Source organism: Thalassophryne amazonica, chromosome 15 (assembly GCF_902500255.1).
Source record: "Thalassophryne amazonica chromosome 15, fThaAma1.1, whole genome shotgun sequence".
NCBI lineage: Eukaryota > Metazoa > Chordata > Actinopteri > Batrachoidiformes > Batrachoididae > Thalassophryne > Thalassophryne amazonica.
In genome coordinates, this window is record NC_047117.1 from 62,721,920 (window position 1) to 62,747,759 (window position 25,840).

Here is a 25,840-nt window from a genome sequence, read left to right on the forward strand (position 1 = left end):
GACTGTAAACATGTTCTCTTGTGCTGTGGAGAACAATAATTTACTTTGAACTTTAGGAAAACCTGCAAACTAAAAAGGATAACTTTCAATGTCAGAATCCTTGGAAAAATACAGAGAGACGTCATAATGTTGAGAAATTGGTGAATGCAAAATAATTTTGCCTTTATGTTCATTCATGTACAAGGATACAAACATTAACACATTAAGCTAATTTTGTTGAAAATGAAAAGTTTTCTTGGCGCGACTGCAGACGTTAGAAATAAAAGCTTGCAGAGTGTTTTGATTTTACACCTAAGCTTCAAAAATATTTGATGTTAACAGCAGGCTCAGTGTCGGCACTGGGCCTAACTCTTATAAACGGTAAATGGACTGAATTTATATAACGCTTTTCCATGTGCATTAGAAGCTCAAAGCACTTTACAGTTATGCCTCACATTCATCCATTCACACGGTCACACTCATACATCGATGTCAGGGTGCTGCCACGCAAGGCGCTCACTACACACTGGGAGCAACTCTGGGATTAAGGACCTTAGTGATTTTCCAGTCTTGCTGAGTTTTGAACTGAGGATCCTCTGGTCTGAAGCCCAACGCTTAACCACTCGACCATCACCTCCTCTTATCAAGACAAACTTAGGGAATACATGTAATTCATGACCTGAAACAAACACACCGGTGGTTATCCACTTGTACGGATTTTTGCCTGGTGGTTCATTCAGTGGAGCAGCATCTTGATCTTTGGCTCTTTTCAGCCTGAGGAGTGAAGAGGATCACATTTAATTACTGGCTACAATTGTATTCAATTAAAAACATACTAAGTGTACATGTATGTATGTTCTCTGCTCTGTACAGTGACCGCAAGTATCCATGTACATGTAAAGGAAGAATCCTTTAAACAGGTAAACAGGGCCTTTCAAGTACTTTGTCAACAATGAGCCCTAAAATATCACAAAATATTCCACTAATGTGCCTCGAAGATCTAATTTATATCGTGAATTGATGATAACATGCTGGATGAAACCTGAGGTCGGGGTGTTCCCGGACATCATAGAAGGACTTCCCTCCATTTTGCCAGGATTTACAGCAATCGACAACCTTAATCCACCTCACTGCTGTAATTGGGATAGATTTTTAATTATTTACAGATGAAAGGTGGAAAAAGCATTCAATTTCCACTTCTCTAGCCAGCAAGCCAGTGTCGCAGACAAAAATCAGTCCGCCTTTTGCATCAGCGCATGCGTCATTTTGCACCACAGCAGCACGTCTGAGACGGAGTCTCTTCACCCAAAGCAATCAAATGAATTAATGGGATTATTAACCATCAGATGATAAAGGTAAAACCTCTGAAATCATTCTAAAGTCAGTTTTAAGCAGAAACCAGGCCGTTTTAAGCAGAAACTCGGTGAAATTCCATGACACACTGAAATGTAGACACGTGGTGAACGAATCAGCTAGCAGCCCGTTTAGCCGTCGCACTCTGATCGCTTCCGCGGCCTTTTATGATGAAATAATGCTGAATTTATGTGGAAATTGTTGTACAAAAGCTTCAGATATCTGTCACTGAGATAGATGATGACTGGAGTGCAGTTTGAAACAGAATCGAGGTGTTAATCCATGAATCGTGTCATGAACCGCATCATCAGGGGGGACCTTTCGGTTGGCGATACTGGTAGTGGCAGCTGGAGATGCCATGTTGTTTCCACGCTGCTTGGATGTGAAAGCTGAGCAGTGAAGCTCATTCCCCTCTCTACCTCCAGTTACATAACATCCTGGACTTTTAAACCCTCTGACCCACACAATGACTGTCTTGCACTATTATGCCACTTCGGCACTGTTAAAAACAGTAAACACTTCTGCTGCTATTATCTGACTGTACTTACACGACTTTGCCACTTGCACACTTAAGTCAACAGAAATACCTCAGCTGTCACTATTTGCCTTGACTGTCTCTGCACCATTTTAATTTTCCCTGCCACTTATCACAGTGAACAGTGTGCTTGTAGTTCTTCATTGCAAAAAAAAAAACTTTTTTGTGTGTGTCTTCATCACCTCTTATTTATTGTTTACTTGAATGCTAGTTATGTCTGTCTTGTTGACTACCTTACTGTCAGGAATATGTCACAGTGGGATGGTGGGAAACGTAATTTCGATTGCTTTCTATGTCTGGTACATTTGAAGAATTGACAATAAAGCTGACTTTGACTTTGTTATTCCCTAATTTACTGACACACGCTGCCATCCTGTGTTCCTGGAGTTCAACTTGTCATCTTTTGAACTTCCTGCCCTGTATGATTACCTCCTGTGGTTTGACCTTCTGTCTAATTTACGTGTTTGTCTGATTGCTTATTTCCTCATGGACACTGTAACACAGACTGATATCCTGAAGTATTCTGACCCATCACCCATTTCAACAGTTAACCCATCTGTGTGGTACTGCCAGGAGGCATTATCTTTAGCACCATAAAATTTTATGTATTAGCCGTTAAATAGGGGATTCATAATATGACATTACCACTCACTCACACCTCTTCAACCGCTTACGCCAAATAAGGGTCGCGAGGACTGGATCCGATCCCAGCAGTCATAGGGCGTGAAGCATGAGGCATCACAGTCTGACGCCAGTTTGTTTGTACATAGACAAAGAAACATTCACACCTGCACGCACACCTATGGACTTTTTAAAGTTTCCTATCCACCATTAAAAAAAAGAAAATAATCATTATGGAATTCCCTCAAATAAATATGTTCTCTTCATTAAAATTAGCTATAATTTTACAAGATGTTTCAAAAATAAACTTACATTATAATACTTGGATTTCAGTTGAAACTAAATGTTGTCAGTTCAGTGAAATTTGGGCGGCCTTATAACTTTTAAGTTTTTAGTTCTGTGCTGTTCTCTGCTCTGAGGTCTGGGGTTGTGCTCATTTTGTTACAACATGCACTTGATTGTTAATTTCAAAGCCAAGAAGAGAAACACAAGATAATAAGCAAGAGACAATAGATGGACCTGTTGTGTTCATACTGTGTCCAACAATACCTGCACAGTAGTCGTAAAACTTTTACCAATTAAATCGCAACTTCATTATTTGCTTTATCAGTTTACTGTAGCGTTTAGTAGCTGTTTACATCCTCTCAGTGCTGTAAAGCTCAGAACTACACAGAAGGACCTGGTCAATGACCTGAAGAGAGCTGGGACCACAGTCACAAAGATTACATTAATAACACATGATGCTGTCATGGTTTAAAATCCTGCAGGGCAGCAAGGTCCCCCTGCTCAAGCCAGCACATGTCCAGGCCCGTTGAAGTTCACCAGTGACCATCTGGATGATCCAGAGGAGGCATGGGAGAAGGTCATCTGGTCAGATGAATCCAGAATAGAGCTTTTTGGAATCAACGCCACTTACCATGTTTAGAGGAATGAAACAACCCCAAGAAAACCATCCCAACCGTGAAGCATGGGGTGGAAACATCATACTCTGGGGATGCTCTTCTGCAAAGGGGACAGGACGACTGCACCGTATTGAAGGGAGGATGGATGGGGTCATGTATTTCGAGATTTTGGCAAATAATCTCCTCCCCTCAGTAAGAGCATTGAAGATGGGTCATGGCTGGGTCTTCCAGCATGACAATGACCCCAAACACACAGCCAGGGCAACTAAGGAGGGGCTCCGTAAGAAGCATTTCAACGTCCTGGAGTGGCCTGGCCAGTCTCCAGACCTGAACTCAATAGAAAATCTTTGGAGGGAGCTGAAACTCCAAACCTGAAAGATTTGGAGAAGATCTGTATGGAGGAGTGGACCAAAATCCCTGATGCAGTGTGTGCAAACCTGGTGAAAAACTACAGGAAACGTTTGACCTCTGTAATTGCAAACAAAGGCTACTGTGCCAAATATTAACATTGATTTTCACAGGTGTTCAAATACTTATTTGCAGCAGTAACATACAAATAAATTATTTTAAAAATCATACATTGTGATTTCTGGATTTTTTTTTTTAGATTATGTCTCTCACAGTGGACATGCACCTAGGATGAAAATTTCAGACCCCTCCATGATTTCTAAGTGGGAGAACCTGCAAAATCACAGGGTGTTCAAATACTTATTTTCCTCACTATATCTCAGCGACAGATATCTGAAGCCTACGGACAACAATTAGACTGTGATCTGAACCTCAAAATTTCAGCTATCGGTACCACCTGGGATGGCAAATTCTAATATGCATTTTTGTTTAGGACAATATCCCTAGTTTACATTTTGCCTGGCTGGACTTTTGAGACTCACAGCTTTCTACCAAAAAAATGCCATTTTCCATAGGTACCCCATATTCAGAAATGGTGTTCATAAGAACCTTGTTGGGGAAAGTGTAGTGACACGGACCCACAACAGGGGGCGCAAATGAACGGTCAATAGATGAGCCAAGAGGTAACAATTTAATGTTGTGAATGTGCACAACAATGATACAGACAATCACAGAATCTGATAGCAGTCAATACACCAAGGTGACGTGTGGGCAGGGTCGAGGATAGAAGACGTCTGTCCTGAGAAGAGCCGGGACCACACGATTTCCACCGCCACAGAACCTGGTGAATACTGGAGCCGCCAAGTCCCGAATTCCCAGGTGATCACCGTCCCCGACTGTCGGATCTGGTACTGCTGGCGAGGAGCACAAACAGTGAGATGTGGGTGTGTGCACACCCAGTAACAAAAACAGTCAGAAGGTGGAAAGTCACCTCCACCTCTAATCACACACTTGTGCAGCTCCTGTTACACCACTTATCTGGTCTGGGTGTGAAGCGAAGCCGTCGCTGTTCACACCAAACGCCAATCCAGCAGATAAGGAACACCACAGGAAAACGGCTGCAAAAAGAGTTCAGACTATGACAGTTTTAGATACAGCAGAGAATATTACCTTCACAGGTAGATGATATCTCAGCAACGAGGTGGAGATGACGTCCGGTCTTTATGGAGTGAGATGATGTAGTGTAGATGGGCGACAGCTGTCAAGAGATGATGAGTGACAGCTGTCCCTCCACCACGGGAAACAATGGGGGCTGATACCACAAACACACCTCACATGGGGAGAGGCCGGTGGCAGAGGACACCTGGCTGTTATGCGCATACTCGATCCAGGCCAGATGTTCACTCCAGGCCGTCGGGTGTACGGACGTCACACAGCGCAGGGCTTGCTCCAATTCCTGATTGGCCCGTTCTGCCTGTCCATTGGTCTGCGGGTGATACCCGGACGAGAGGCTCACAGTGGCCCCCAGTTCCTGGCAGAAGCTCCTCCAGACGTGTGAGGAGAACTGGGGACCACGATCAGAGACGATGTCGGTAGGTATCCCATGCAGACGGACGACGTGGTGGACCAGGAGGTCTGCAGTCTCCTGGGCCGTGGGGAGCTTCGGGAGGGCCACGAAGTGGGCCACCTTGGAGAACCGGTCCACTATTGTGAAGATGGTCGTCATGCCCTGGGACGGCGGGAGGCCCATGACAAAATCCAGACCGATGTGGGACCAGGGGCGATGAGGCACAGGAAGTGGCTGAAGAAGTCCCTGTGCCTTCTGATGGTCTGCCTTGCCCCTGGCACAGGTGGTGCAGGCCTGGATATATCCCCGGACATCGGCCTCCAGGGACGCCCACCAAAAGCGCTGCCGGACCACTGCCACGGTCCTTCGCACCCCCGGATGACAGGAGAGCTTAGAGAGAGAATATTACCTTCACAGGTAGATGATATCTCGGCAACGAAGTGGAGATGATGTCCGGTCTTTATGGAGTGAGATGATGTAGTTTAGATGGGTGACAGCTGTCAAGAGATGATGAGTGACAGCTGTCACCCCCGGCTGTGTCCGTGGCGGCAGCGCCCTCTCATGCCTGAAGCCCGCACTTCAGGCAGGGCGCCCTCTGGTGATGGGCCAGCAGTACCTCCTCTTCTGGTGGCCCACACAACAAACCTGACCATAACAATAATGATACTTATTCTTTTGGAATATGTCCTCATACCAGTAGAATGGCTCTATTTATCATTATTAATAATAAATAGAGTCAATAGTTTATGAATCAAATATTTTACTGGAAAATATGCCTAAATTTGGCAAATGGTGACTGTTATTTCTACTTTGAAGTATTAAGTTACCACCCATTACAGAGTAATCTCGAGTCATATATCTTTCAAAGTTATTGCAAAGAGCACATAACATTGACATTTCCATGTTCATATACAATATTATTTGATATAAACCCAATAGAATTCTAATTGTGTTCCCACCACAACAACCACTATCATAAAGCTTAAATCAATACAAAAGCACATTATTCCAGGTGAATAACTAATTAGTACATAACACATATTACTATCAGTACATAATACGTATATATCACTATCAAAAGGCAACAACTGAACTAAATTGGACTTCTGCAACATAAATGCATGTAATTATACATATTGTATAATTAAAGAAATATTTTTCACTATTAGTCAGTCAGTTGTTCATGCAGAAGATGCAAACTGACCCATACACTCTAGATGTTTGATCATAAATGGAGCTAGACCGTCTCTGTGATACACGTTGTCCCCCTTGTTCATCATCACTAACATCATCATCATCACATTCTTTAGACCTCTCCCTCTCAATTTTCTTCAGAGATTTCAGGTGGACAAAGTTGTTGCGACATTTCTTGTGATAAGATATGCATTCATCTGGAACTTCACCTTCAGCAAGGCTTTTAGCCACTTCCAGGATAGGTGTATGATTTCTAACTTCAGCTGCATGAAGTAGACGCTACCATGATTCCATGTCCTTTACTGAAATTAACTCTGACTGATCATCTGTAGTATGGATTATACAGGTTGTAGTTCGTTTCACACGCTTTGAAGGACCTGGTCCGTCAGCAGATTGTGTGTTAGTACATGCACTAGAAGCACTACCACCACTATTTTCATCCATATCTATTCTCTACATGCACCTGTAAGGAAGATAAAATACATATTTTGCATTATATGGATCACTGTGTGTATAGATGAAATACATTTGAACTTAAATAACATCATGCATCATACAATATACCTTTTTTACAACAGCAATTACACAATTCTAGGAAAACTCATGCTTATAATAGTTTTGCAAGCATTTATCCAACTCAAACCATGTATATTGCTAAACCGCCAACTGTTAGTCAATATTGAAGTTTGTCACATTCAATATTATGACTGTCTTGCTTCTACATATTAGGCCCATGGCATAGGTGTTAATATTACATGCATATGGTTAGACCCCATATACATGTACTTACATGTTGCTGCCATATAGGTATTTTGCAAGGGAAAACTATGTGAATTACATTAAAACACCACCACATACCATTTTAGTACTACCTTTATTGTAATACCTTTTGTAATACCTTTATTGTATTCTTTGCCCCTCAAAACATAGGTCTAGACACATCATTCATTATCCTATGTCCAATAGTTTTGATGGTAGATGGTAAAATATGATTTCGGCTAATGGCCGACCCAAAATGGCCACTTTACTACCCAAATGACCACCTAAATCAGTTCTAGGCATTGCCATTGGGTTCTCTGACCATGGAAAACATGGGTATAGACACATCATTTATGCCCCTACATTTGTTACTTTTCATCCCATGACAAAAAACAGCTTTTCAGTAATGGCCGACTAAAATGGCCGCCACAGCCTTAAGCTGTGAGTCCCGCAAGTCCAGCCAACTTTTTTTTCCTTCTGAGACAACCCACTAACAGAAAATAATAACGGTGATTTTCCGGCTGAACTGGTACCGACCAACCCTACTGGCTCACGGCCTAAATCATTTCCACATAAATTCAGCAGTATTTCACAACAAAAAGATGGGGGAGCGATGAGAATGCACAGGAAATTTTTGATGAGTAAAACTGACTGCTGGGACAGCATTTGATCCCAGTCCAAATAGAGTGAATTATACAAGCCGAGCACCGCGGAGCGCCGGAAATGGCACAAAAAAAAACAAAAAATGGAAATGGCACAAAAAAATCTCCGCAGTAGTGGAAAAAGCCACAAACCGTTGTCGTAAAAAGCCACAAATCGACGGTAGATGAACATGAACATCATAAAGAGGAGCAGATGCCGCATTGGTTTCTGAGAGGCAAGAAATGCGGGCACCATCTTGGAGTGGTCATCGTAATGATTCATCAAAAGGCACAGTGAAGGTGTGATTTTATAATCTTATTTTCTTTTTTAATCTAACATAATGTGTGTGAAATACCAAGTGTTCCAATACTTTTGGAGGGCATGTATCCTAAACTTATGATGAGTGCAAAATGAGTGCGGTATTATTACTGTTTTGTTTAAGAATGTTTAATTTTCACTGTTGCTGCACTTTGTGTGAAATCATAGTCATATTGTATATCATATTAATATGACAATATTGCAATACGATAATTTGGCCATATTGTAGGCAAAAAAGAAAAATTCATAAAAAAGTAGGAGGGGGTGTTCTGGGGAGGCGGAGTGTGTATGAGTTACAGTGTGGGGCAGTTTGTGTACGAGTTACTACGAGGACAAACAAGGATTTTAGAGGCATGTTTGTAGTGATGGACGAGGCAGTTCAAAGCCCATTGGTGGCTACGTGGTCAGGACAGGCTATTTTGGCTCAGCCCTCTTGCGCACTACAATCCCACCTGCTTTGTGCACCGAACACTGTATATAATTATTTTGTAGCGGATTAATCATTTTCTGTCAGTTTGGATGTTGAAAACACCTGTTAATCTTTTCTGGAATCACAAAGGACCATTTCATTTGCAGCTTTTTTCCTCTCTCTGTCTCATGCGCTGAGGTGGAGAACATATTTTGAACAGCCTAAAAGGTAATTATTTGTAAGGTTTAATAGCTTGGTAAAAACAGTTGCATGTTCATTCCTTCTTTATAAGCAGTTGTAAAAGTATGTTTATGATAGATTTAACATCTTGTTACACTGGATCAGATGTGCACGCTGACGCAATAACTTGCACTCAAGACGAGCATTTACACAGAACACGAGCACACAAGAGCGATTTTGCAGACAATAACAGACAAACACAAAGTTAAAAGTTGGATCAGTTGGAAAGTTTTTTTTTTGTTGTTGTTTTTTTTGGGGGGGGAGTGATCCACACAGTTGTGGCAGCGGGTGTATATATTTAAAGTGGCCACCTCATTGTGGTCACAGAGAGCTGGGTGAACCCTGCAGCCTTCAGTATCTTTTCATTCATCTTGCAGGTGTCAACTTTGTGCAGACTCTTGTCAGCCTTCTGTTCAGTTGTAGTTGTTGTGTGGGCCGCCAGAAGAGGAGGTACTGCTGGCCCACCACCAGAGGGCGCCCTGCCTGAAGTGCGGGCTTCAGGCACCAGAGGGCGCTGCCGCCAAGGACACAGCCTGGGTGACAGCTGTCACTCATCTCAGGACAGCTGTCACCCATCTACAACTTCATCAGTCCACACCATAAATACCGGACGTCCTCTCCACCTCGTTGCTGAGATATCATCTACCAGTAAAGGTAAAAACTCTCAGCCGTTGCTTTTTTCTTTTCTGACAAGTGTTTGTTACACATGTTTGCAGTCAGTTCCGTGACTGCTCGCAGCCGGAGGCTGAGTGTGAGAGACGTGGAGAGGCTGACGTCTTCGCTCCCCACGCTATTCTTTGATAAGTACTCTCAACTGCTGCACGTACCTGTTTTCGGATAGGAGGTGGAGGTGGGATCTCCACCAGCGTTGTTACTGGGGTACACACACCAACCTCTGATTGTTTCTGCTCCTCGCCAGCAGTACCAGATCCAACGCTCGGAGACGGTGGCCACCTGGGGATTCGGGACTTGGCGGCTCCAGTATTCTCCTGGTTCGGTGGCGGAGGAAATCGTGTGGTTCCGGTTCTTCTCAGGACAGACGTTTCTATCCTCGAGCTGCCCACACGTCCCCTTTGTTGATTGACTATTATCTGACATTCTGTAATCTGCTGTACTTGGTTTGTGCTCATTCACAACAGTAAAAGTGTTCATAGTTTGACTCTTTCATTGTCCGTTCATTTACGCCCCCTGTTGTGGGTCCGTGTCACGACACTTTCCCAACAGGATATCTCGGCCAAGTCATGGATCCCGAGGGCGTCACCCATCTGTTGGACAGCCAATGGAGAGCAGGGTGGCACAGGCGTCTGCAGGAGGCGGTGATTGGGGGTTGCAGCAACTCCTCACCGCCTTACCTGCCTCGGTTGGATCAGGTGACTGAGCAAAACGTCATCCTCAATCGCAGGATGGAGGCTCTCACCGCTCAGGTGGAAGCGCGCCTCAGGCGCTGCTGCAGCTCCTCCTCCCTGCCGACCCAGTGCAGAATATAGACGTTCCACTGGTCGTTCAACGACCCCCCCACCTTCCCCTGAGCATACATATAGCCCCCCAGAGCCGTACGGGGGTTGTGTGGAGATGTGCGCAGACTTTCTTATGCAGTGTTCCGCTCGTCTTTGCACAACGTCCCGTAATGTACGCGTCTGACGCCAGTAAGGTGGCTTATGTCATTAACTGCTTCGTGGTAAGCGCTACGGCGCGTTGGGAGCAAAATTCACGGCTTCCTTCTCACGTATGCTGGGTTTGTGAGGGAATTCAAAATGGTTTTTGATCAACCCTAATAGAGGAGAGACCGCTTCAACAGTGCGGTGTCAATGAGACAGGGGTGCCGGAGCACAGCCGCTTATGCAGTCGACTTCCGCATCGCTGCTGCGAGGTCCGGCTGGAATAACGCTGCGCTCCGCGCCGCCTTCGGTAAACAGACTGTCGTCGGTCCTGAAGGAGCACCTGGTAGCTAAGGACAAACCGCGAGATGTAGATGGGCTTATTGATCTCATACGGTTAGACAATCGCTTAGAGGAACGCCGTCGGGAGCGAGCGAAGGACGTGGCCGGGCACGCGCCGTCCCTCTCCCTTCCGGATTCCGAACGGATTCCGCCCTCCCCACGCTCCACGGCCTCAACGTTCCGTGGGGTCACAGCTCCCCTGCTGACGTTGCTAAGGAAACGCACAGGGCCAAAACGAGAACAGATGACAGAATGAGGAGGCTGGTCCGCGGGGAGTGGTTTTCTCTGCAGCTCAAAAGAGCCATACAGAAAAACTCTGCCCAAACGGCCAAAACAACAACACTCGCCCTAGAGACTGGGCTAAGGGGGGGTCATAACATTCACGTGGGACACAACGTATTGCCACACGACTCCCAGTACAATCCTGAGCGGGATTTAACCCTTCAAGCCCCAGCATGGTGGACACGGGGTCAGAAGGGAATCTGCTAGACAGCAGATGGGCTAGGGAGGTAGGGCTCCCTCTGTGGCGCTCCCTTCACCATTGCGGTGCGGGCACTAGATGGCACCCTTCTCCCTTTAATCACGCACAAGACACAACCAGTAACTCTGGTGGTGTCTGGAAATCATCGGAGGAGATCGATTTTTTTGTGACTCTTTCTACCTCCCGCGTGATTTTGGGCTTCCCGTGAATGTTGAAGCACAATCACCCGGATTGATTGGCCGTCTGGGGTGGTGGTCCAGTGGAGCGAAACCTGCCATCGGGTGTGTTTAGGATCCTCGGTTCCTCCCGGTTTACATGCTAAGGAGGAGGTCAAAGTCCCTCCCAATCTGACAGCGGTGCCAGTTGAGTACCACGATCTTGCTGACGTCTTCAGCACGGATCGGCACTCACCCTTCCCCCGCACCGTCCGTACGGATCTGTGCCATGATTGATTCCAGGCGTGAGTTCCCGTCCAGCAGGCTGTACAACCTCTCACGACCTGAGCGCGAATCAATGGAGACCTACATCCGGGACTCATTAGCTGCTGGGCTGATCCGGAATTCCACCTCCCCGATGGGTGCAGGTTTCTTTTTTGTGGGCAAGAAAGATGGCGGACTCCGTCTATGCATTGATCACAGGGGGCTGAATGATATTACGGTTCGCCACCGAACCCGTTGCCATTGTTAGATTCCGTGTTCACACCCCCTGCATGGAGCCAAAATTTTTACAAAGTTGGATCTTAGGAATGCGTAGCACCTGGTCCGGGTCCGGAAGGAGACGAGTGGAAGACGGCATTTCAACACCCCATTAGGTCACTTCGAGTACCTGGTCATGCCGTTCGGCCTCACTAACGCCCCCGCGACGTTCCAAGCTTGGTAAATGACGTCTACGGGACTTCCTGCACCGATTCGTCTTCGTATATCTGGACGATATACTCATCTTTTCTCCGACCCTGAACTCATGTCCAGCATGTACGTCAGGTCCTGCCAGCGGTTGTTGGAGAACCGACTATTGTGAATGGGCGAGAAGTGCGAGTTCCACCGCACCTCTTTGTCCTTCCTGGGGTGTATCATCTCCTCCAACTCCGTCGCCCCTGATCCGCCAAGGTTGCGGCGGTGAGAGATTGGTCCAACTAACAAGCCGCAGGAAGCTGCAACAGTTCCTCGGCTTTGCAAATTTCTACAGGAGGTTCATTAAGGGCTACAGTCAGGTAGTTAGCCCCCTGACAGCCCTGACCTCTCCAAAAGTCCCCTTCACCTGGTCGGGATCGGTGTGAGCCGCGTTCAAGGAGTTGAAATGACGGTTCTCGACTGCACCAGTTCTGGTGCATCCCGACCCTAGTCGCCAGTTCGTGGTTGAAGTGGATGCCTCGGACTCAGGGATAGGAGCCGTGCTTTCCCAGAGCGGAGAGAACCGATAAGGTTCTTCACCCGTGTGCCTATTTTTCCCGCAAGTTGACCCCGGGCCGAACGGAACTATGACGTCGGCAATCGAGAACTCCTTGCGGTGAAAGAGGCTCTTGAGGAGTGGAGACACCTGTTGGAGGGAGCGTCTGTGCCATTCACGGTTTTCACTGACCATCGAAACCTGGACTATATCAGGACCGCCAAGCGGCTGAACCCCATGCAAGCCTGCTGGTCACTGTTCTTCGGCCGTTTTGACTTTCCGGATCACCTATGCCCCCAGGACCAAAACCAGAGATCGGATGCCTTGTCCCGGGTGCACGAAGATGAAGTCAAAACAGAGCTGTCGGATCCACCGGAGCCCATCATTCCAGAGTCCACTATCGTGGGCAACCCTCACCTGGGACGGGAGAAGACCATCCAGGAGGCCCTGGAACGGAGCCCGGACCCCGGAACCGGGCCGAGGAACAGACCTCTACTACGTCCCACCAGAGCCAGAGCTGCGGTTTTTGGACTTCTGTCACGGTCCAAGCTCTCCTGCCATCCAGGGGTGCGAAGGACCGTGGCAGTGGTCCGGCAGCGCTTCTGGTGGGCGTCTATGGAGGCCGACGTCCGGGAGTACATCCAGGCCTGCACCACCTGTGCCAGGGGAAAGGCTGACCATAAGAAGACCCAAGGGCTTCTCCACCACTGCCTGTGCCTCATTCGCCCTGTCCCACATCGCCTGGATTTCGTCACAGGGCCTCCCGCCGTCTCAGGGCAAACACCACCATCCTCACGATAGTCAACCGGTTCTCCAAGCGGCCCACTTCGTGGCCCTCCCGAAGCTCCCTACAGCCCAGGATACCGCTGACCTCCTGGTCCACACTCGTCCGTCTGCATGGGATACCAACAGACATTGTCTCAGATCGTGGTCCAAAGGTTTTCCTCTCAAGTCTGGAGGAGTTTCTGCAGAGACTGGGGGCCCCGGGAGCCTCTCGTCCGGGTAACCACCCACAGACGAACGGACAGGTAAACGGGCCAACCAAGAGCTGGAACAGACCCTTTGCTGTGTGACATCCACGCATCCGACGGCCTGGAGTCCACCATCTGGCCTGGATCGAGTATGCCCATAACAGCCAGGTGTCTTCTGCCACAGGCCTCTCCCCGTTTGAGGTATGTCTGGGGTAGCAGCCCCCATTGTTTCCAGTAGTAGAGGGGGAGGTCAGTGTGCCCTCGTCCAGGCCACCATGCAGAGGTGCCGTCGGGTGTGGCGCACCGCCCGTTCTGCCTTGTTGAAGGCCCGGACGAAGGCTAAGGCCCATGCAGACCGCCGGCGGTCCCCGGCCCCTGCATACCAGCCCAAGCAGGAGGTGTGGCTATCCACAAACGACATCCCCCTCCAAGTGGACTCACCCAAGTTAAGGACCGATACATAGGACCATGTCAAGATCCTCAAGATCCTCAGTCCTGCCACAGCGAAGCTCCAACTCCCGACTTCGCTGCGGATCCACCCCGTTTTCCACGTCTCCAGACTGAAACCGTACCACACCTCACCCCTCTGTGCTCCCGGTCCGGCGCCGCCTCCTGCCTGCATCATTGACGGGGAGCCGGCTTGGACCGTGCGCCGGCTCCTGGACGTCCGCCGGATGGGCCGGGGGTTCCAGTATCTGGTGGACTGGGAGGGGTATGGACCCGAAGAACGCTCCTGGGTAAAAAGGAGCTTCATCCTGGACCCGGCCCTTCTGGCCGATTTCTACCGCCGCCACCCGGACAAACCTGGTCGGGCGGAGGCGCCCGTTGAGGGGAGGGTCCTGTTGTGTGGGCCGCCAGAAGAGGAGGTACTGCTGGCCCACCACCAGAGGACGCCCTGCCTGAAGTGCGGGCTTCAGGCACCAGAGGGCGCTGCCGCCAAGGACACAGCCGGGGTGACACCTGTCACTCATTATCTCAGGACAGCTGTCACCCATCTACACTTCATCAGTCCACACCATAAATACCGGACGTCATCTCCACCTTGTTGCCGAGATATCATCTACCAGTAAAGGTAAAACTCTCAGCCGTTGCTTTTGTCTTTTCCGACAAGTGTTGTTACACAGTGTTTGCAGTCCAGTTCCGTGAGTGCTCGCAGGCCGGAGGCTGAGTGTGAGAGACGTGGAGAGCTGACGTCTTCGCTCCCCACGCTATTCTGTGATAAGTACTCTCAACTGCTGCACTTACCTGTTTTCTGATAGGAGGTGGAGGTGGGATCTCCACCAGCGTTGTACTGGGTGTACACACCCACCTCTGATTGTTTCTGCTCCTCGCCAGCAGTACCAGATCCAACGCTCGGAGACGGTGGCCACCTGGGGATTCGGGACTTGGCGGCTCCAGTATTCTCCTGGTTCGGTGGCGGAGGAAATGTGTGGTTTCCGGTTCTTCTCAGGACAGACGTCTTCTATCCTCGATCCTGCCCACACGTCCCCTTTGTTGAGTGACTATTATCTGACATTCTGTAATCTGCTGTACTTGGTTTGTGCTATTCACAACAGTAAAAGTGTTCATATATTTGACTCTTTCATTGTCCTCGTCATTTACGCCCCTGTTGTGGGTCTGTGTCACGACACTTCCAACAGTAGTTGGTCTATGGATGTGTTTTGTGTTGTGTTTTTTTGGAGGGTGGGGGAGTGATCCATACAGTTGTGGGTGTATATAATTAAAATGGCCACCCCAGTGTGGTGTTATTTTTTTCTTTTTGGTCATAGAGAGCTGGGTGAACACACAGAACTGCTCCATTTAATGCCTCTGGAACACAGGTGAACTACAGCCTGATGCAGGGATGCGCACACCGGCGGGACTGTGCAAGAGCGTCTTTTTTTGGACTGCGTTTAAAGAATGTGACAACATCTTGAATGGATGGTGTGAATTAAAAACCCACACTTTAAAGGGACCATGTGTGGGAGGGCTGGAGGGTTGGACCAAACTCAAGGTGCACCAACATCCCGTTGCGTGGCGCTACATGGATCATATTGTGGCTTGACGTGGATCATATGTGGCGACACGAGCCATTCGAGGCTGGACAGGGCTCAAATGACAGGTCGGTCGTGGCTCATTAGAGGCTGATACCTGGCACATGTGAGGCACATAGAGACTTCTTCATAGCGGATACATGATAGACTTATACGTGGCTCATTATTCGTATAATCACTGACAAATCCATATGTGGCTCATTATTGATGGCTTTATTATTTGGTGGGACCAAGGCTTTAAATTTAGCTGTCCTAAATTTAGTGGAAGCTCAGTGGTCAAAGTTTGCTGAATTTCCTCATGAAAATTATTACAACTATTTTGTGAATAAACACAATAACTGCATCAGGATAAAACAAATTATTGTTATCCACTACAAAAAGTGAAGCTGATGAAGAATCAATTACAGACGCAACAATAAAGCCTTTGTACTGTTGAAACTCTCTTCTTGAATGGAGTTCCAACAGTACAAAGGCTTTATTGTGGTGACAGTATAAATTGTATCATGCAAATATTAATATTTAGGGATACATCTGACTGGGGACCTCTCAGGGCTCTTCCAGGCAAACTATGAACCACTCTCTTTCAGCATTAAAACAGATTTACACAGATGGAACCTGGTCCCCTTCTTGAGTCTTAGTGCTCAGATAAGTGCAGTTAAAATGAATATGCTACCCTGTTTGCTTTATGTTTTTAGGAATTTGCCTATAGACGTGAGCAATAATCAATTTAGGGAGTGGGACATATGGATCTCCAGACTTATTTGTCAGGGCCGGAAACAAAGGATTAAATCTGGCACCCTTCAACTCACCAAGGGAAAGAAAGGGTTGGGCCTCCGTTGCCTAAGGAACTACTATTATGCAGCACAAATAATCATCCTTCTACACTGTTGTAATGAAACATATATAGCTAAATGGAAGGAGATAGAGTCCAACTTATCAACTCAATTTCCCATTCAAGCAGTAAAAGCGGATAAGGGTTTAATTTGCCAATTGGAAAAGCTGGGGAATCCTTCGTTGACCCACACAGTTCAAGTTTGGCAGAAGTTGATTAACACCTGAAGGATACATAGAATGTTGAGAGTGTTCTGATGGTTTGCTCATGACTCTGATTTTATTCCCAATAGACATGATTCCAGCTTTAAATCAAGAACAGTCTGTGGTTTCACAACATTCCTGTCACTTACTCAGAGAAACACTGCGTGCAGCTTTGAGGCCTTGAGGGATAAACATGATCTGGCACAAAAAGAATTCCACAGATACATGCAAATATGTTCTTATATCGATCACGAATGTAAACTGACTGATTTCTCTGATGCTGAATCAGAATTCTACCTCACTCTGAAAAATGTCTTGACCGCGACCCCTTCTAGGGTCATATCAAAGCTGTGCTCAGATCTTTCCAATACCAATTATAACAACACTCTACATATTAAAGGTAAATGAGAAAGGGAATCAGGGATTGAAATTTCTGAAGAGACTTTAGGCAAGATCTGGTCCTTCCAGTGGACAACATCCAACTCCATGGACTGGAGAGAGCATTTCTGGAAGAATATAAATAGATATTTCAAGATGCTTCATCAAGAGAACTGCCCACCCTGTAAAAATTAATGTCTACACCCCTGTAACAGACACAACTGTCTGCCAGAAAGAGCAACATTAATAATCCAATAAATGTTAGTGATGTCTTCTGTCAGTCTGTAAAGATTAGGGCAGTTTGTGGTAACTGCTTCTACAGGGACAAATTGAAAGGGTTTGATGCCCAGATACTTACTTCAAATTCGAGTCACTTTTTTCACAGCATCTTGACAACAGTGAACTCATCAAACATCTCCACCAACTGTTCTGTGCACTGTCGTAGCACCAGTGATAAGAGAGCTTTGTGTGTATTTATGTGAGAGATTTATTACCCATCAGAACCTGTCTATCCACCGAGCACTCCCTAACACTCCCCATCCCTGACAGTACACAGTGAACAGTGCATCTGGAAAGTATTCACAGTGCTATACTTTTTCCACATTTTGTTATGTTACAGCCTTATTCCAAAATGCAGTAAATTCATTCTTCCCTCAAAATTGTACTCACAACACCCCATAACGACTACATGAAAAGTTTTTAAATGTTTTCAGATTTATTAAAAATAAAAAACTAAGAAATCATATGTACATAAGTATTCACACCCTTTGCTCAATACTTTGTTGATGCACCTTTGGCAGCAGTTACAAGCCTCAAGTCTTCTTGAATATGATGCCACAAGCTTGGTGCACCTATCTTTGGGCAGATTTGCCCATTCCTCTTTGCAGCACCTTTCAAGCTCTTTCAGGTTGAATGGGGAGTGTTGGTGCACAGCCATTTTCAGATCTCTCCAGAGATGTTCAATCAGATTCAGGTCTGGGCTCTGGGTCGGCCACTCAAGGACATTCACAGAGTTGTCCTGAAGCCACTCCTTTGATATCTTAGCTGTGCTTGAGGTCATTATCCTGCTGAAAGATGAACCGTCACCCCAGTCTGAGGTCAAGAGCACTCTGGAGCAGGTTTTCATCCAGGATGTCTCTGTACATTGCTGCATTCATCTTTCCCTCAATCCTGACTAGTCTCCCAGTTCCTGCTCCTGAATAACATCCCCACAGCATGATGCTGCTCCCACCATGGACCCCAGGTGGGAGCAGTTATGGACCCCAGGAAGAGTAGCTGATGCAGTTATACTGCAGATGCTAATGGGGATCCAAATAAATAAATAAATAAATAAATAAATAAATAAATAAATAAATAAATCATGCTTCACTGTAGGGATGGTGCCCAGTTTCCTCCAAACATGACGCCTGGCATTCCAGAGTTGCCAGCTTTGAGACTTTAACCCTAATTAAAAAGAACAAAACAAAAACAGTCCTCATTTATTAATAAAAATAATAGAAGGGAAACTGCTTGATTCTTCTTCTCTCCATGTCCATCCTCCTTCCTTTTTCTGAAATATTTCAAAAAGCTCATCTACAGGCATGAGAGGAAAATAAATAATAATGCTTAAAATGGCTGGGGGTCAACAGGGCCCTGGTTGGGGGTGTCTGGGGGGGGGGGCAAAAGCTTCCCAGAAGCTGAAGGGTTTTAGCCATGTTAATGCTCCCCAGAACCATTTTCTGCAGTGAATTTGCAAGGAGAGATGGGGAGGTAAACCGTTTATCCAACTCTTTACAAGCTGGACAAAATCTATCTTCATATACCAGCATCTTCTGTGCCGTGTGAGAGAGTCGTCTCCAAAACTGGAGCAAACAGGACCAGACTCAAGCCTAACACCTCTGAAATGATCTTGTTTTTAATAAAAACACTTGAAGCCCCCAAATCCGCTTCATTTTGTACAACTATGGTCAAAACAGCCCCTAGTTGCACAAGCATTTCAAAATTTCTATCTCTATTACAAACAGTATTTTACTCGTATGATGCCACAATCACATTATAACAAGTATATTATTAATGTCTTTAAACCAAAATATAGTCAAAAATTTCAAGATGCGCATAGAACCTTTATTATTAAACATACATAACAGTGCCTGACTGTTTCATTGTTCCATGCAGGTGCTATATGTTAAAGATTGGCCAGCAGATGTCGCCATATTTAATTGTATCAAATGCTTCAAAACACTGAACCATTTCAACACAATTGCTTGATATTGATTCAGTGGTTCGAAACGCTTCGGGTTCTCTGTCACTAATACATCAGTAAGTAAGTCCCTTTGGCTGCTCCCTTGTTTTTGCACTCGGGGTCGCCACAGCAAATCCAAGGTGGATCTGCATGTGGAATTGGCACAGGTTTTACGCCGGATGCCCTTCCTGACACAACTCCACATTACATGAAGAAATGTGGCAGGGGTGGATTTGAACGCGGAACCTTCTGCACTGAAACCAAGCGCATTAACCACTTGGCCACCACCCCTGCATCACTAATACATCAGTGACCACTAATTTTTAGAGCATATGCACGGATAGACTTTCAGTCATGAATACTTGCTAACGATGTCGTTAAATAACGTGTGACATGTCCTTTAAATGACCGAGCCCTTACATACCGCACGTCAGACAACGTTTACAACTAGTTGAAGTCTGTAGCCTACTGTTTCAACACAGAATTAGACAGATTTTTTTTTTAATCTGTTTACTTATTTAGTACAACAATGTGAATGTGGTTAGTGCACTTGGTTAATATGTTTGGGTTCAGTGCGGAAGGTTCCTGGTTCAAGCTCCACCTCTGCCACATTTCTCCTTGGAATGTGGAGTTGTGTCAGGAAGAGCATCTGGTGTAAAAATTGTGCCAGAATCAACATGCAGATCCACTTTGGATCTGCTGTGGTGATCCCAAGTGCAAACAAGGGAGCAGCCAAAGGGACTTAATTACTTTTGTGCTGGAATATGAGTTGCTATAATTTATTTTATTTACTTAATCCAAATAATTTTTATGCGGATATCTAGTAAATGTAAATCAATTTCTCCCACTTAATTAGTAAATGGAAATCAATTTTACCTATATATTTAATAAATATGTCAATTTCAGATAGATTATCAGTAAATATTAATCAGTTTTCCCCAGATATTTTGTAAATCTAAATTATTTTGCTCAGACAGTAAATGTGAATCAGCTTTCCTTGTGAATTTGACTAGGATTTACTAAATAGTTTTTGGCAATATAAATCATCATTTGGCGTGCTATTACTAAATCCAGCATATTTCAAGTGTTGCTTTTATTAACATGTACTTATTATTATTATTTCTGGTTAGGTTTAGGTAATATATTCAACACTTTTTAATCAAAATTCTAGAACTTAAAATCTATTCAATTATATTTTGTGTCACTTTGTTGCCACAATTTTTTGAATAAACATTGGTCAAAATATTGACAGTGTGTATAAATATACATACACACTGAATAATTCACAGTAAAAATGTGCAAGTAAAATAAAATGTGCAATAAGAAAAAAAAAATGTGTGAAGCGCACAAACAGATTGAAGTTGTACATGAGGTATATGAATGAGTGAGTTTTTTGGCAGGTTAAGTTGTTCATCAGTGTGATGCCTGTGGAAAGAAACTGTTCCTATGTCTGGTTGTTTGGTACAGAGCTCAGTCGTGAACGTCGACCAGAGGGGAGGAGTTTAAACTGTGTGTGTCCAGGGTGTGAGGGTTCTGCAGAGATATTACCAGTTCACTCACTTCCTGGTCCTGGACCAGTATAAGTCGTGGATGGAGGGCAGGTTGGCCTCAGTGATTTTTTCTGCAGACCTGACAGCTCATTGAAGTCTGTGCCTGTCATGTTTGGAGGCAGAGGGAAATCAAACAGTGATGGAGATCCGCAGGACATACTGGATGATGGATGTGTAAAAGATGATGACAGTTCCTGGGGCAGGTTGAACTTCATGAGCTGTCTGAGGAAGTATATCCTTTGCTGTGCCTTTTTCCTGATGGAGTCTATGTGGGAGTTCCACTTCAGATTTTGGGAGATGGTGGATCGCAGGAACTGGAAAGTGTCCTCAGTAAGCAAAGTGTTGTTATGGATGGGGGGCAGGGGGTGATGGTGGGTTCCTCCTGAAGCCTATCATCTCCATAGTCTTGAGCGGGTTCAGCTCCACGTTGTTCTGCTCACACCAGAGGACCAACTATTCCACTTCCTGGCTGTATGCAGCCTCATCACCATCCTGGATGAGTCCAGTGATGGTGGTGTCGTTTGCAAACTTCAGGAGTTTAACAGAGGGGTTCCCTGAGGCGCAGTCATTTGTGTAGAGGGAGAAGAGCAGTGAGGAGAGCACACTCCTCTGAGGGGCACCGGTGCTGATTGTCTGTATGCTGGATGTGATGCTCCCCAGCCTCACCTGTGTCCTGTCCCTCAGGACGTTGGAAAGCCACTTTTTTGTGGAGAATGTTGGGGATGATGATATAAACGCCGAGGTGCTGAAGTATACTTTATGCAATTTATTTGTAGTTATAGTAGATTGGACTAGAAAAAAGAAATTACTCTGACAGTCTGGTAACCTGTCCAAAATGGGTAGAAAAAGGAATTACCACAGTTTATTAAATGGTAAATAGACTGCATTTATATAGCGCTTTTCCATTTGCAACAGATGCTCAAAGTGCTTTACAATAATGCCTCACATTCACCCCGATGCCATGGTGCTTCCATACAAGGTGCTCACTACACACCGGGGGCCACTAGGGTATTAAGGACCTTGCCCAAGGGCCCTTAGTGATCTTTTGGTCAGGCTGGGATTTGAACCAAGGATCCTCTGGTCTCAAGCCCAACGCTTAACCACTGGACCATCACCCCTCCCCCCATTAGTGAAGATGTTTACTTTTCAAAGTTGCACAAATAAAGTGCAGATTACCTGAGTTGTTATAATTTCTGCAGGGATTGGGTAAAATATTTTTTTTATAATATCATTATCACATTTTTTTTTCTTTTAGCATTACCTTTTTCTTTGGTGTGGAACATCTGAAAATGAACAAAACACTGTAAACTGGTTAAACTGAACTGCTTAATGTGTCCCTTTGAAAAACGCTTTATTTGTAAATATTTTAAGTCATGTTCACTTGTTTGTCTTAAGTCTGGCAACTCTATTTTAATACAGGCTTTTCTCCCACTGTAATAACATGTTAATAACATACAAAGTTATCAGTGTTGCCAGGTGACAGGTCCGCAGACTGTAAGCAACTTTACATTACTTATTAGCAGAGATATTCTTTATCATCATGGCAAAGCGGCGAATGCTTGATAATACATTCCTCGATTATATTTTATTCTTATTACTGATAATCATTTTACTGTTATCAAAAATTTTAACATCAATTTTCCATCTTTTGTGGAAACCTGGCAACAATGACAGTTTTTAAAGTTCTTTCACCATTTCTTTTAAATAGTTGTAAAATTCACTTCTGGGAGGAAGTTTAATATTCTGTGCGGATAAGAGAGGAGGGGACAGACAGCGGGAGTCGGAAGTGAACCTGACGTGCTGGTGGGAGCAGCTCCTCTCTGCAGCTCCTGCTCCAAACGCGCGCTGATCACAGAGGACAATTTTCGCAATCATGTGCCTTATTACTGGCGCCGAGTCGGTGCTACTTCCACGGTGAGGAGGAGGAGGAGGAGTAGACAGCCTGGCAGACAGGTGCGACTCCACAGTCTGTTTCATTTTCCGTCTGTTCCAGAAAGACGCGGAGGAGCCATGGACTCCCGTAAGGAGAACAAGGTAAGAAAACAAGCCATGAAACCCAAAGCGAAACGGAAAGAGAGGAAATCCAAAGGCGGGAGGTTCGTCAGGAGGAAATCGCTGAGGTCTCTGGGGAATTTCATGAGTCGGGTCCTTAAAACTTTGGGCACTTTGACGCACTTTGGCGAAGCGGAGCCGCCGGAGGCGGAGGAGGACGACGGCGGCTTCGGGCGCAGCTCGACGGTAGGCTTGAAGGAGGAGGAGGACGCGACTGCCCGCCAGTCCAGGGAAGGAGCCGCGAAGAAGAGCTCCGCCGCGCTGACCACCTCCTCCTCCTTCCATCACGGGTCGGTGAAGGAGCGGCTGTCGTGGTGCTACGGAGACAAGACTCCCGGAGTGCTGGGACTGAAGAACCACGGCAACACCTGCTTCATGAACGCCGTGGTTCAGTGCCTCAGCAACACCGACCTGCTGGCCGAGTACCTCGGACTGGAGCAGTACAAGTCCGACCTGAGCCACAGGAGGATGAACGGGGAGCCGCAAAACCTCAGGGGGGAGGTGACTGTGCAGCTGGCGTCGCTGGTTCGAGCCCTGTGGACGCTGGAGTACACGCCACAGCTGTCTGTGGACTTTAAGGTGAGCACGGAACGCACCACTGTAGAGCCACGTTCGGGGGGAGTATCACCCCATATTTAAGACTTGCTTCCCACAATCTAAAAAAAAAAAGTGGTGAAACCAAAAGTTTTGGGGCAGTGAAACATTGATAAATCCTTCTTACCTGTCTGTAAATATTTCAGTATATTTACGGTTTTCATGAATCTTGTCATAAGATTTCAGACACCCCTAAAGTGGACCAAACCATTTAGTAATTGAATGTCTCTCATTTGGTCCAGTTCGTGACACAAGCTAAAGGACACTGTGGTAGTTTAAAGGGCTATGTATCTTGTTAATATACTTTATTACCTTAAGAAGTTCTGAATTAAGTTGTCAAGTGTTTATGGTGGAATGCTAATGTTGCCTACTAGTCTTAATACTAGCTAACATTAGCTGGCTAAAGTTAGCCTTACCTAATGGGTTGCCAAGGACTTTACACCGAGCGCCCTCTGGTGACCATTTTTGGTAGATGAAAACATCGATGAGCTCAATACAAATACATGTAATGTGGTCACTTTTCAAAGAAGTCAGACTCGTCAGTAAAGTCAGTTTAATGTACAAAGGTTCATTTCAGGTCAGCTTGGTGTATAAATCTTGTCGTTCCAGGCAGTGAGAGCTATCAGCTGGCTGTTAGAAGCAAACTAGAGACAAAACAAAATCAGGTGATTTTAATAGACAATCAATGCAGCCCGAGCTTGTTTTCATTGGGCGGCCAGTCGTGGCGGTATGAATTCTCACCTTCGGATTGGCCACTTTGCCAGAAGTGACGTGTATCCGCAGCAACCCATATTAAAGTAGCTAATATTATCTGTCATCAGCAGTTTGCAAACCGTGGCAAAATGGGGATTTTCTTTCTTTCATATATGACCATCACTTGTGGAAGTGCTTCTCGTGTCAGAACACTAGACTGTATATATCGCTGCGTTCAAAACACTCTGAAGGTCAGAGATTCAGACCTGTAGCTGGGGGGGGGGGAGATGCCTTCAGTGTTCAGTTGGTCTGGAATTTTTGCTCAGAAACTCATGAGGAAATGGTGCAACCCAAGGATTACGAGTTCACTTCACAGCCATGACAGCCACTTTTGCAAATGCTTAGATAACATTAATAATGTAGAAAATGCATCTGTAAAATGAAATTTTAACAAGACGTTGCACCTATATGTAATATATTTACATTCTACGTACAGTTAGTTAAGCTAGCAGTACCACACATAAGCAGAAATGTTTTTGACAATTTCATTTAGCCTAAAAAGATAACATTAGCCTAGGTCTTCTGTGACAGGCTAAGTGGTTGTCTCTGAGTTAATCATCTCTACTTCCCAAAATCTGGAAGTAGGGATTTTTTTTGTGTCAGGTCTTTCCGAAGGTTCTGAACGCAGCATATGTACTGGACAAAACATGTATGTCATCACCCATAACTTTTCTCTAGAGACCCGGAAGAACCAATGACTTTCTTGTCTGGGCATCACCATGTTGCAAACCCTGCCCGCACTGATTCACGATGAAGTCATTAATGCATGAAGGGCCCGAAAATCAGTGTGTGATGGGGGGAAAAAGCCTCTCTTTCTAGTCTGAACCACCCGCTAACAGACTAGTTTTGGGTCGGGCATTTATTACATCCTATTTTTGGGTACTGCGCAGTGGTTCTCCTAACGCTTTACTTTTGTTTGAACATTAAAAATTATGAGCCGCTTATTTTCTCAGTAATCGTACATTGACCTAATGGATGAAGCTACTAACAGCCGCTAAAAGTGCTAACACCATTAGCATGCAAAAATAAATCAGACAAAAGTTTCACTACACTATTGCCACAGAGACATCTTAGAGGAGCCATTAGGATGTTTCACCACACAACAAGCTGTATTATTCCAGGTGTTTGTAATAAAATTCCCCAAACAAGCAGACATAGCAACAACACAACAGCAAGTGGCAGCTGCCAGCAGACTGAGTTACGGCAGACCTCAGAAAGTGCTGGGCTCCCTGGGCTTAGCCGCTGTCACTCAAAGCAACCACACCCCAAATGTACAGAATTTTATGGATTAAAACATCTTAAACTAAGAAGTTTGAAAAAAATTCACCCCCCCGTACAGTTGTAATGGAGGTGGAAACTACCTACAGAGACCAAAACTGTGTTTTGTACCAGCCTGTAACCATGTTTATTTCTGTTCTGAAGTTGGACATTTTAACAATGAGTCCTGTGTTAATGTGCTCTGTTTTGGAGCCAGAATCAAGTAGCAAGTTAAGGAACTGCAATAAGTCTGACTTCCAGAAAGGTGTCAAAATACAGCATTGAAGTTTACGTCTTGGTTGGAACAAGGCTCTAAACCTGC

General features: G+C 45.5%; 1 protein-coding gene across 1 annotated transcript in view; it reads left to right on the plus strand.

Annotated features, from left to right (window-relative positions):
* The first annotated feature begins 22,617 nt into the window (after nucleotides 1-22,617).
* usp43a (ubiquitin specific peptidase 43a) overlaps nucleotides 22,618-25,840 on the plus strand; it is a 388,273-nt gene continuing 385,050 nt past the window's right edge. Inside the window, exon 1 of the mRNA XM_034187735.1 lies at nucleotides 22,618-23,493. Coding sequence (XP_034043626.1) covers nucleotides 22,873-23,493 — 621 coding nt within the window. The 5' untranslated portion in view covers nucleotides 22,618-22,872. The remainder of the gene's footprint in view (nucleotides 23,494-25,840) is intronic.